Raw genomic sequence first — 13,480 nt, 5'->3', positions numbered from 1 at the left:
AGGTTTTGGTCTGTGGTAGGCACTTTTCAGCCTCAGAGCATCTTGTCTGCACAAGAAAAAATAAAAAAAAACAATGAGTATGGCCATTAATTATATCACATTTTGTGAATGGATCGATTGAGAGTAGAATAAGGAGCAGAGGGGTCAACACTATTTTTTTTTAATTCAAACATCTATTAAACAGAAACTATTACATATGAGCTCTGACAAAACTAACCAACTAAATAAATAAATAAATAAATGCTTATAACCAAACTAAGACTTGAACACTGTGTTTGGGCCAGCTGTTTGAGAATTTTGGGTAAACATTCAGATGTGTTGTAATATAAACATTTTGTGGGGGGTTTTGTAATATTTATAGAATATTAAGACAGCAGTCTAGAGATTTATGTCCCACTGGCCTGTATGAAAGAATTTAGATAAACAAGCTATTTTATTCCTGACAGAGAAGCTTTTCTTTACCTCTAGAGGGCAGCATTACGCCTCATGGTGTACAGCCTGCCGGAAATCCATTCGACGAGGAAGAAGAATAACAGGTCGATTGGTCACTTCCGTCAAACATACAACAAATGGTTAGGCTAGCATGTTAGTAGTGAGCCTTAATATAAGTTGATTTTACGTTATACGTTATTTGGGTTTAAGTGATACTACGATTGAAACGCTGGCTGTACATCACCAGGTCAGTCCACATCACTTTTTGGCTCGCTTGTAAAGGCTATTTTACCGGCGTTAGCCTGAATCGTTATTGATGTCTAGTTTCGTTATTATACATGTTGACGAGGCATCACAATTGGCTAATTGTATAACAGGCCAGGTTTAAATGGTGTAACGTTAAGGTTATTTCCGATGTCAATTTTTGATGTTATAACGTTAATGTTAGCGCACATCACACAGAAACTTCCATATTTCTTACGCTTTCGTTTTTGCTTTCTCACTTGATATCATCACAAAGACGCATACTTTATCCACAAACAGAATGAAACTGAATAATATTTGAGATTTTACCAGTATTTCACACTCGCTGATGCCAACCAGTCTATTGAGTCTAATGAAGATTGCAGGAGCTATAGAAGTTGAACTTTATTTACATGTGTGCATGTATAATGAATAACATTAGAGGAATGTAGTTGATGCTGTAAAAACCAAGGTGGTCTCACAGAAGTAATATCACACCACACTTTACTTTTCTGCGTCCCGGAGAATGGCAGCTGCCAAGTTTAGATGTTTATGTTGTCCATGCAGTTAGCATTAATAAGCACTGAGAAACTTTGATGCTTCTGCTTGTCTCTCCCAGTTATTGAATTTATTTGATAACTTTAAAACGTGTTTAATGTCAAGGAGGCATCTCCTTAAATGTAAAATCTGCCCCTTCCTAATGTCCAGGTCCATGGTGGCAGGTTTGACACTCATGGAGACATCTACTAAGCCTGGGACCAACCAGGTGGCTGATGTGGTGTTTGTCATTGAAGGGACAGCAAACCTTGGACCTTACTTTGAATCTCTAAGGAAACATTACATACTTCCAGCTATTGAGTAAGGACGTGCACACACTCTTCTTGTTCATTTTATTATCTATGTAGTCATGTCTAAATGCCTTTGTATTACTGTTTTAGATATTTCAATGGAGGGCCCCCAGCAGAAACAGATTTTGGTGGAGATGTGAGTGGTTTTCCTTTATTTCATTTGCATTTGCAGAACATAATTTCAAGGAAAGGCTTTGATTAATATTGCTAATAATTATTTCTGCACTTTTTTTTCTAGTATGGAGGCACACAGTATGGCCTTGTTGTGTTCAACACGGTGGACTGTGCCCCTGAGTCATATGTGCAGTGCCATGCACCAACCAGTTCTGCCTTTGAGTTTGTCTCGTGGATCGACAGCATCCAGTAATTTGTTAAACAAATTCTCTAGTTGTTTATTATTACAAAATCTGTGTTCTTGTTATTTTAATACATCTCTGTGTTTTATCACAATTAATCTAAACTAGACAGTATGAATTTTAAATATTAAACAGTCCTCTTCATTTTCCCACACAGGTTCATGGGTGGTGGAGCAGAAAGTTGTAGTCTGATCGCAGAGGGCCTATCTGTGGCCTTGCAGCTCTTTGATGACTTTAAGAAGATGCGGGAGCAAATGTAAGACAGTCTTTTTGTTAGTTTCTTGGAACAGTCTACACATTTTTAAAGTACTGTCACAACCCATCAATGGAGAGATCATTGCTAAGTTATTTATTACTCCTTTAAAAGTGCTTGCCACCTTGGAAGTGTAACCTCTTTGGTGATAGTAAAGTAATTAAATTTATGTGAACAGTCATGGCGAGCCGGTGTGGAAGTGTGTTGTATGTAATTGCTCCATAAACTCACTCCAATAAGTTGTCTAGAGAGTAGGATAAAGAGTAGATCATTATATCTGAGAGGGTCTCACTCTCACCCTTCATGCCACTGCCAGAGGTCCAACCCACAAGGTGTGTGTGCTTCTGTGTAACTCTCCGCCATACCTGCTTCCCGCTGTGGAGAGTATCAGCTACACTGGCTGCACGTCAGACAACCTGGTCAAAATCATCAGAGATGTGAGTTGTCACCGATATATTTGGTTGTGTTGTTATTTTTGTTCTAAGTATTCTGCGGATGGGGTAGTGCTATTTTTGGCCATGTTAGATTTTCATGTATTTTATTTTCATATTTCTCAGAAAGGAATTCATTTCTCGGTCGTGGCTCCTCGGAAACTGCCTGCTTTAAGGGCTTTGTTTGAGCGGGCATCTCCAGTGGGAGGGGTGGTTGAACCCCATCCAGACTACAGTCAGGACCCCTTCCACATGGTCCTAGTCAGAGGCATTTCACTTCCCGGTGAGAGACGTTATTTAACACCTAGTTTGTGTGGGCCGGGGCACATGTTCTCAGACTAGTCTTTCCAATTCATCTTCTGAAGGACTTGAGATTGTATTATACTGTATATTGTGAACAGTATTCATTGTTTAAGTGTTAGAATGTTTTGCCCACGCTGGTAAACTTTTTTTTTTTCCCAGGAAATGTGTCAAAACTGTGTGTCTGTCAGCTGGTGTAGGGTTCATCTCAGTCAATCAGTGCAGCTTTAAAAAGAGAACATTTCTCTTGGCTGAATTAAGTTTCACTTTCAGAGAGCTGTGGAGCTCTGAAATTTGTTAAGAGAAGCTGGCTAGGGTCCTAGACGGCTGCAGTAACTGCAAATGCTAAACTTTATTGTGAAGAACATTTTCAGTTTTATTTTGAAAAGCGCTATACAAAATGAATCTTTCCTTACTAATCTGTATCAACATGCAAAACAGGGTAGTTTAGTTTCCCATTTGTAGTAGGTACATTCTTTAAGCTTATCTCGAGATACACTTTTGGTAGGATGTTACCCTATTTTAACACATTCCTCACCATTGTGAATGAGAAGAGTAAAGCTGGCATTAATGTTTATCTTTTTTTCATGCATCTTTTCTGTCTGCGCTTTCAGCGAGGTACTAAATTGCCCATCTATTGTTCATTTTCTGTGAGATACATCCTTCAACACTATCAGACTCTCCACCAAGCCCCACTCTGATTTTGGTTTGATTAATTTTGGCAAATTTCCTGTAATTACATCTGTACTAATATCTTAATTTCTAACGGAGATATTAAAAATGTAACACAATCCACTTTAAGATGATGAAATTGATCATGTGACGTCAGTCTTTAGTTTGCTGCGACTTTAGCAGTAGTAAATAAAGATTTTTTTTTTTTTTTGAGCTATCCTTAATGGTTACTTTATTTAAATTCTTTGATAAATATGTTAGATTCTCATTTTAAGCCAGCCACGGTTTTGCTCCTACACTGAGACTTCAAGCGTTCTTAAGTTTATCTGTCAAGGGTGTAAAAACTCTGATCTCCACACATTGTCTTCAGTTTCATCGGGTGGAGGACCTGGGCCGCTCAAGCCTGTCCTGCCTCCTCAGCCACTGCCGGTCAGTCAGCCTCTTGGTGGAGCTCCACAGCCCCCTCCACCCATTAACACAACCCACCCTTATCAGGCAATGGGCAAGCCGCCACACAGCGTAAGTTTTTTTTTTCCTGCTGCGTAATTTTGGCTCAGTTTCAGCCAGTGGTATTCATGTTCCTTCCCTAAAATGTACCCAGCATTGTCTTCCTTTAATCTACTTGCTAACAGAATCAGGCCTCCATGACTGCTGCTCAGGTGGCTGCGCAGATGGCCGTGGAGGCAGCCAACAACCAGAAGAGTCGCTGTGAGTTATCACTGGACTCTGTAGGCCTGTGTCAACAGTTTATGTTAGCCAAGCTTTTATTTGCAATGTCTCCGTGTTTATATGTTGTAGGTGTTTAGGTCTGTGCTTTTTACTGTAAAGCTTATTCTCCCTTTTTCTGGCTCTCACCTAAAAGGTGACCTACAATAGCAGGGTCTTTTTAATTAGTTAGAAATGAAAGTAACCAAAAATACAGTAATTGTAAAAGTCAGAGTGGATTTTTTTTGCATAACGGCTCATAGTGTATGTAAATATTAGTATTTTTTACAGTATGGTACCTCTTCTAGATGTGTCATATTCCTCTTCTTTGTTATGTTCCCTCTGCCTCCACCAGTTCCAGGAATGGTCACTCAGGGTCCTCCATTCACCAGTCAGCCAACCCTCCCATCAGTCCCTGGGGTGAAGCACAGTCAGCCCAGCATTTCAACAGTCACCACAGGAACACAGCCAATGATACCACAGCAACAAGTTGCTCCAAATCAGCAGCAGTCAGTCCCACCCCCAGGACAACCTGCACCCAGTCAGCAGCCACAGCAGCCACCTCAGCAGCAGCCCACAGCAAATCAGCCCACGGCACCTTCCACACAGACCAACATGGTAAATTATGATAAAAACTGTATTATCAATAATACTATATTTTTTGTGTATTTGGTGACTTTGAAACAAAACTTGTAAGCATTTTTCCAGTACAGAAATGTAACTACCCCTAAACTAACGTATAGCAGATTTAGCTTTTGTGTCCTCTGCATTCCCACTGCTATTGGGGCACAGAGTCCCAAACCTGCATTTTCGTGCTGCTCTGCAGGTGATACTGAACTTCCAGATACTTTTTTTTTTAAGGAATAGTCTGACATTTTGGGAGGTACAATTATTTGCTTTACTGCTGAGAGTTAGATGAGAATGAAAACCTTGGTTCATCTCAGTCACTCAGCTTTAAAGCATGTATATCTTTTTTTTGTTAAAAACTGTGTTAACATTTTTTATAGTTTCTGTCAATACTGGTCTTGAACCAACTATTAGACAAATCAAATGGACATCTTTAAAAATAAAAGTTTTCATGAAGAATGTTGCTTTGCTGCACCATGGAGGCAGGTTAATACAAACAAAGATGGAATTTTCTACTAAAAAGGTAGTAATTTGGAAGATACCGACTTTATCCTGTCATTTTCATTGTAATTGTCCTAGAGAATAATATGTACATTATCAGAGTAGATACGAGGAACAGTTACCTTGACCAAAGGCTGTGGTATAGTTACAATTTACAGTCCCCAAACCGATAAAGGTTTTGTTGCATCACTTGCATTGGACCTTTGAGTTAATTTACATTTTCTGCCCACTGGTTATTAGGTAAAAACATAATAATAACTATCTGGCCAATCACAGTGAGAGTGATTAACACACCACCAATCCCCAGGACCACACAATTCTTTAATGTGAAATGTCTGCTGTTGACCTTTTGTTGAATTTCATTTCATTATGTTTGTTGTAATTTCATCATAGCCAACATTCTTTAGAGCTTAACTGTATCGTGGCATTCAGTGACTCAGGCTGGATGTGCTATTCCCCCCCCTTGTAAACACTATCAGTGTTTAAATTCTTTTGACATTTTCAAGTGTAAGCAGCCCCTGTTAAACTTAGGAACCAAAGAACCAAGGCTTGAATCTGTGTATGCTGTACTACCAGGAGCCTAGAGCCGAGTCTAATATCAAAAAGAATAGCAAATGTTAGTGTTGCTATGAGATCTGACCCAGATGATGATCACTTTTCTCTAGAAAATCATTCAGCCAGTATGTATGGAAGGATGGATGTATGGATGGATTCACTGATTCATTCATTCATTGGTTCTTACTAGTAGTGGAACATACCTGTGAATCATATTTTCATGTAGATTAAATGTTCTAAAATGAGGCAACTCTAATATTCAATGGTGTTCAGTTTAATAACCTTATAGAATTATGTTTTATATTGTTATAGGAACCATCTATTAGTCTGTATTTTTTCCTTTGAATTGTCAGGTGTACTTGGTAAAAGTTGTCTTTATTGCACTGTTTCCTTGACAGGCTGGTGTGTCTGGAGCTCCAGGCAATGCGAATCCAATGGGACAGCCACAAGTTTTGGCCAATAAGATAGTGGTATGGGCCGGTGTCCTGGAGTGGCAAGAGGTAATACTTGGTAACAAGTCTGATTTTTTTAAAATGTGTATTTGGAGAAAAAATGACTCCTAAGCTGAAAGTAAAGCTGTGTTAGAAACAGTTTGGTATTATTGCTTACAGTTTATTTGGAATCCCCAGTCACAGTACTGATGAATGAATTTCAAGTGGTCTTTTTCTCCAAAACAGATAAACTAGCATTTAGGACTAAAACACCGCACTCTGGCTGGGATGAAAGCCAGCCTTTCTCTGTGGTTCCCAGCTTCAGTCCTTCAGACTCAAAGGACCTAAGTCAGCTAATGGAATAGTTAGATATTTTGAGAAGTATTCTCATTTTCTTGCTGAGCATTAATTCAGAAGACTGATATCACTCTCATGTCTCTGTTAAATATGAATGTTTTGCCGCTTAGCTTAGCATCAACACTGGGAACATGGAGAAACTGCTAGATTTGCTCTGTCCAGATGTTTAAATAGAATGAATTTGCCTATGTGGTGGCCTATGTCTGAGGTGGCAGAAATTAAATCACAGACCAGTCACTACAATCCAAATGAACATTTATTTTTGCAAATGTTACAAATTTAGGCTGGATACAGAATCACCTTTCCCTGCAGGGAGAGGTTCGTGCATCAAGGCAGCCAGAAGTCAAGCCTCTGTTTGGTCTTCTGCTTGCTCCTAGCTTGTGATACCCCGGTACAACCCAACGCTAGCTTATATTAGTCTAAGTATCCATTATTTCATCCTTGTTGTTTATGCCAAATTCTCAGTTTCCCGTCAGTGCTCCACATCGCCTTTCTGGGAGTGTTCTCTGAAATGTTTATTCAATATTATCTCCTGGCTGAGCTGACCCTGTAAATTATCCAAATTAGGACATGTAGCTGATTTTAGTACCTTTGGGCAGAGCCAGGGCAGCTGCTTCCCTCTGTTTTTTGTCTTTATGCTATGCTAAGCTAATGGGCTGCTGGCTCCTATATTTACCAGGCAGATGTACAGTAAGAGTGTTATTGATCTTTTCATTTAGCTTTTAGCAAAAAAAGTGTATATTTCCCAAAATCTTGAACTTTGTTTTGGTTAGGTTTGCTGGCCTGGTGTTGCAGCTGTAAAAACCTGGTATATTTGATAGCTGGAATAAAAACTGACAGGACCTAAGAACTGGAGTTGGGAACCACTGACCTGCCATCATAGCCTTAGGGCCCATCACTGGGGTCTTAATAACCCCCTGCCATTGATTATTGTGCGCTGTGATTAATTGCACATCATTTTACCTCCCACTGCTATTGGTTTAGCTTAAGGTCAAATCAATTTAGTTTCCAGTTGCACTGCTGAGCCAGGAAAATGGAGGTTAATGACTTTTATACGACACTCATGAGTTTGTTTGCTGGATAGACTCGGATCAATGGCCTCTATCGACTATGGTCTCACCCTCCCTCTTCTGTTTGTCAGAATTATCTAAGTCAGGTAAATGGACAGGAACAAGTGTGAGAAGCTCAGGAATCTAAATCTTTTTCCATGAAAATGTAAAGTCACAGAGAACCAGAGCGGACAGCTGAGAAACACGCAGCATTGCCTGTAATCCACAGTTTCCTCCAGCAGTTCACTCATTAGCCTGTCAGCTGTATAAGTGATTCTTCTCTGAAGTAAACTGTAATGTTGACACAAATTACACTAGAGACACTAAAACCCATTTGAAGAAATAGTTGATGATAAAAAGAAAGTCTCATTAATGATGCCAACACACTTGGCTGGAGCTTGCTCTGAGTACTGTGTTATCAATATGGTACATTTTGTTTTGGCCAAATTTCAATCTGTTAATTCCTGAAAGCCTTTTTCATCTTAAGTGTGGGGTAACTCTCCTGAATTGTTTAGCCAACTTTTTTTTTTTTTAAATCCATCTCTAATTTAAGGTAGATGTGTTTAAATTGGATACTTTGTTACTGTTTGCAGCTTTGCTTCCTGTTTTAGCAAACACTGGAAATAAATAACCCATTTGTCTGCAGAGAAAGCCTAGCACAAGACATTTGTAATGGACCACACAGGGACTACAGTGGCCCTGACTAATACATGATTGAATGATCATTGATCCTATATTGATGCCATGAAGATGAAGAGCACTGGTGTTTTTCCCCAGTGGGATTAGTGCATTGACCTGCTTAGAAAGTTGTTCTTTCTTGCTTTGATTCTTGACATTTTAAGGAACAGGTTTGTCAGTGGTTTTAATTGCTTGTCCTGATTGGGATTGCAGTGGCAAAAGGGTGAGCGGGGGAACTCAAATGTCCTTGGTCCTTGTCCTTGGCGATATTCTCTCAGGCTAGCTTGAAGATGGAATCGCCCAGCGATTGTTGCACACATGGCAAAGGTGCAATTCCAGCGTCACCAGTCCTTGATATCCTGTCCATAAATAAACAAAGGAGCTGACAGAGCACACTGCTGCTGGAATCCAGTGCTCACATTGAACATGTTTCATTAACGCTGTCAGTTTCAGGGCTAGTGCACAGAAAAAAGACAAAGGCTAAGGATCACAATAATAGTTCTCAACTTCTTGGCATCCCTGTCCTCTTGCATATTTCCTACCATGCTAGAGATTTTTCATGCAAGACCCTGCAGGATTGGAAAATTAAGTTACAGTATATAACTTGATGCACATAAATTTCCATCATTTTGTTCTATAGTAAAATTGTCGCTACCACAATGTCCATCTCCTGTAAGTCCTATTGGATACACGTTGTGGTGGTCAGCATGTTTAGGGTCAAAGTTCAATTTAGTTCAAATTTGGCTGCAGTGTCTGGCAGAAAATCAAGGTCATGCATGCTGCTGCGGCTGATGCAGCTACCTCTCTCTCTCTCTCTCTCTCTCCTTTGGAAATAATGGGCTTAATCTGTGCAGTGTCAAACTTGCACTTTTGATATAAAAGCCCTTAAAGAATGTGAACACAGCTCTTTCTGTGCGACTGTAATGGCTGCAAATGGATCACAGTGCCGACCACTGCACCCCAGAATCTGGCAGCGGCTCTACAGTTGAGTTTTTTCACTTTTAAAAAATGCATGTGGTTGGAAATAGAAAACTCTCATTACCCTTTAATTACTTGTGAGGGATTAGAAATACTGACCACTGTGCCTCCTGCGTTTGAGATTCAAAAGTTTCCTTTCCAGCACCTTGGCAAAGATTCTGGTGCAGTTGGTACAAGACCAAGTCCGCTTTTAAACTTCAAAATCTGGAGGTGTGAATTAGTTTAAAGTTATGTGTTAAACAACACAGTTCTTTTTCTTTTACCACACACTGACTGGTGTTTTTGAGACACACATCCACTGTAAACTTAACGCAAAACAGGCTGACTATTTATTTTTCTTAAAATGGTGGTTAATTTTGATTTGAGCATTGCTCAATTGAAAGTGTGGTGGTTCTTACCACTTTTTTTATTTTTTATTTTGGTTATGTGTTTTTTGTAAAAGGTTTATATTTTGTTTTTTTTTTTTTTTTTTTTTTAGATTTGTAGGATACCATAAATAATGTTTGCAGTGGGGTGGTGTTCTTCTGTGTTCCTCCTAACTATCAGCTTCATTCTGAAGCTCCATTTTCTCTGTGTATAAATTCCCTGCAGAAGCCTAAAGCCTCATCTATGGATTCAACCACCAAACTGACACGTTCTCTCCCGTGTCAAGTCCAAGTTAACCAAGGGGAAAATCTGTGAGTGGCTAGTTATGCACCATGGACCTCATCCGTACAAAAGGGGTTGTTTACCACACCATTTGACATTGCTGTTATTTGTGTCTCCAAACAGAAACACAGACCAATGGCCACAGAAGCTCATCATGCAGCTGATACCGCAGGCATTACTAGTGAGACCGTTTCCTTGTCTTTTGTTTTACTGTATGGATGTGCTGTGGGGTTTTGCAGCCCAACACGTTCATGAGTGATGTGTAACAAAATCCTCTCTTCACTGCTCTCTTTGTAGACAACCTTAGGGCACCTCTTCAGGAACTCTCGAATGGTTCAGTTTCTCTTCACCAATAAAGATGTGGAGTCGCTGAAAGGCCTGTACCGCATTATGACCAGCGGTTTTGTAGGTTTTCAACTACTCTGCCTTTTTTCTAAACCTCAAATGTGTGTCCTCTCCTGAGCATGTGAGCAGAGCAGAGTGCAGGAGAGTGGGGAGCATGAACGGGTGGATTTTGGACAGAGTGCAGAGTGGCTTTTTTAAAAAGGAGGGAGTGTCACCTTATATCCCACTCCGGTTTCACTCTAGTACCGCTCACACCACAAGCCTGAAGCGTGCCCAAGCCCAACCCAGAATGCATCTGTGTCTTGCTCAGTCATCTTATACTTTTTTGTCAAAAATCAGCTGTTGCTGAAGTACTTTAAAAATGAAACTGAAAGATCATACAGGCATACTGCATGCTTTTATTTAATTAGGCCCATTGATTCTTTGAATTTACATGTGACTTTTTGTTTTCTACTCCTTGATACATAGGTCTAAGTGTAATTTGAAATAAATCACTTCTATTGGGGGGAAAAAAGCAGTCATTGTTCTTTGGGATCTAAGGCTACGGCTAAAAGTGAAATGCATGCAAATTCTTTCCTCATTTTTTTGAAGTGAGTGGGTGCAATTTGAGTGGAGCGGGATGCAATCCTTGTGCTTGGTGCAGCTTTGAGCTGGAGAGTGGAGCGGACGAACAGCTCTGTGAGCGAGGAGAAGAAATTCTCACCACTCCACTCTGCTCATATGCTCTGGTCCCCTCCATGTTCCATCATTGTGCCTCATTACATTTTCCATGAGTGGCAACTGAGCACAGGTCCAACTTGTGTCCAGCAGATGGTCTGCAGTGCTGTTGTAAAGACTGTAGAGGGGGTTCCAGGCCATACATTTAGTTTCGTTCAAGCTTAATAATAGGATTTTAAGCATGCTTCGCCATCAGTTCAGACATAAAACTGTAATTGTTTAGTTGTGATTCAGTTCCAGAAGGCTAGCATAATGATGGGGGCTTTATCAGTGTGGTGCTTTGTTAATCAGGTAATACCATGGAGAACTAGCAGAGAGGCATTAGTAGTGTTCAGTCCAGCTGAGCTCTACCTCTCTTCCTGAATTTGATTTGCAGCCCAGGGAAAGCACAGTATGAATTAATTTAATACCATTTGCCATTTCAATTTATAAAACCGATTTGTTTGACTGGGGAGAGGAGCTCAGGAGCAGGTTATGTCCCCAAACCTGAGCCCATCCCATAATTACGACATGGTCCTGTGTCAAGGTCTTAATCTGCCCTGTGACCTTCCCTGCAGGCTGGCTGCGTCCACTTCCCGCACAGTTCATCTCCCTGTGAGGTGCGGGTGCTGATGCTGCTGTACTCATCCAAGAAGAGAATATTCATGGGCCTCATCCCCAATGACCAGAGCGGCTTCGTCAATGGGATCCGGCAAGTCATTACCAACCACAAGCAGGCCCAGCAGCACAGAGCGGTGAGTGGTGATAGGAGGTGGAAGTGGGGGCGGTGGGAGGAGAGGGCGGTTTCAATGCTGGAGAGAATATGTGGACTGGGATGACCAAAAGGAGCCCATAATGAGGAGGCATTATTGAGGAGCACTGGGGAATTGACTTGCATTGTTTAGGGCATTAAAGTGCATTGCTATTGACATTCCATTTAGTGAGCCCAGTATCTTTACCACTAACATTTCTCACTCTAGTCGAGGCTAATGGGGCTAGCATTAGCTAAACTCTTCCTAAACATTAGTTGACTGCTGCAGTTGCTTTAATTTTCTGGTAGTTTTTCCCACGTAGCATAAGCCACATTGGCAATGTAATAAGTTACATCTAAAGAAACCCATGTGATAATAGCATAATGGTCATTTTTCACAGTTTTCTGATTTATAAACCAAACATGATCAAAAACAAATAATAATTATTCAGTAATGGCAGTAATTATTCGTTGCAGCCCTTGTCCTGTTGCACCATTTTTGTCAGTAACTGTTACCTCATCATTGCATCATCTAGCAACAAGGCAAACTTCATAAAAACAGAAGTTTCACACTAGTTGCTCTGTCACATAAAGTTGTGAGATCCAGCTTTAAACAAAACACAACTCGGGTAGATATAAATTTTGCAGGCTCTCCAGATGTTAACATTAAATGAGATGCTGTAGGAGTAGTAGTGGTATGTGCCAGTCTTTAGTGACAGTATCAGGCAATCAAAAGACAAAGCCCCCATCCTTGTCGCTGAGTTTGTTAAACAGTACAAACATTGCTGCCTTGTACACATATGGAAATTTCTTTGCTCATCTTCATCCCTGAGGGCAGGGTGATTTAAAATGTGTCCTCCGGATTAGCTGTCTTTTCCATCACAGAGCTCCACTCCAGCTTATTGCATCCAGTGAGGAGGGATGCTGCATGGCTGTGAAACAATGCAGCGTCCAATCACAGAGAAGCAGCATGTCTCCGTTTAAAAATGAAGCCTGTTGTCGGATTTACATGAGTTAGATTGCATTTCTCCTCGCAGTCTGCTCTCATCAGTGGTGATGGCACTTGTTTACTCACCCTGCTAATTTTGTCTTCGCAGAAGCATGTCAGCCCCATATGTAACTGAAAGCCATGTGTGCACGAGCATCAGGGCATTTAGAGCAGGCAGAAGACATGAAATTATAATGAAGGGGGTTTTTTTTTGCCTCTTGTGTATCATCACATATTCAGTGCTGCATTGTTAACAGGAATGTGCTACAGCAATCTTAACAGAATTAAAATTTCAATTTGGACCAGTAGTTAAGGTTTCTGGAGTGGCATTAGACAGGACAGAGATTGCAGTTTGTTCTGTTCACAGCGATACAAAATAGAATAATTTTTCCTGAAAAGCGATGCAAGCTGTAAATCTTGATCTAGGACTTTAAAGATTACGGGGCTAAAGACAGAGGATAAATCATAGACAGTGGAAGACAGAAACAGGCAGCTTGTTCCGTCAGAAGACCTAAATATGAGTGTTGCACTGTTGGCCAGAAATCACAGCGTACATTAACACAATCCCAGGCTGATTTGTTCAGATTCAGCAAGGTGGATCGGTGGAGGTATTTTTTTCCCCGTTGTGCTCCCCCC

The 13,480-nt window shown here is 40.5% G+C and overlaps 1 protein-coding gene across 4 annotated transcripts in view; it reads left to right on the top strand.

Annotated features, from left to right (window-relative positions):
* Positions 1-471: 471 nt before the first annotated feature.
* Positions 472-13,480, top strand: part of med25 (mediator complex subunit 25) — a 21,042-nt gene continuing 8,033 nt past the window's right edge. For 3 of the 4 annotated variants that reach the window (XM_020605502.1, XM_020605504.1, XM_020605501.1), the window contains exons 1-15: positions 472-536; positions 1,384-1,533; positions 1,614-1,659; positions 1,762-1,886; positions 2,037-2,135; positions 2,449-2,569; positions 2,690-2,846; positions 3,906-4,030; positions 4,168-4,243; positions 4,596-4,858; positions 6,322-6,423; positions 10,008-10,093; positions 10,188-10,245; positions 10,362-10,469; positions 11,684-11,860. In XM_020605502.1, the coding sequence (XP_020461158.1) occupies positions 487-536; positions 1,384-1,533; positions 1,614-1,659; positions 1,762-1,886; positions 2,037-2,135; positions 2,449-2,569; positions 2,690-2,846; positions 3,906-4,030; positions 4,168-4,243; positions 4,596-4,858; positions 6,322-6,423; positions 10,008-10,093; positions 10,188-10,245; positions 10,362-10,469; positions 11,684-11,860 (1,743 nt within the window). In that variant the 5' untranslated portion in view covers positions 472-486. The other variant, XM_020605503.1, reaches the window with a different exon arrangement.

This window comes from Monopterus albus, unplaced genomic scaffold (assembly GCF_001952655.1).
Source record: "Monopterus albus unplaced genomic scaffold, M_albus_1.0 scaffold70.1, whole genome shotgun sequence".
NCBI lineage: Eukaryota > Metazoa > Chordata > Actinopteri > Synbranchiformes > Synbranchidae > Monopterus > Monopterus albus.
Note: the sequence above shows the minus strand (reverse complement) of the source record. Positions and strands in the feature narration are given on the sequence as shown.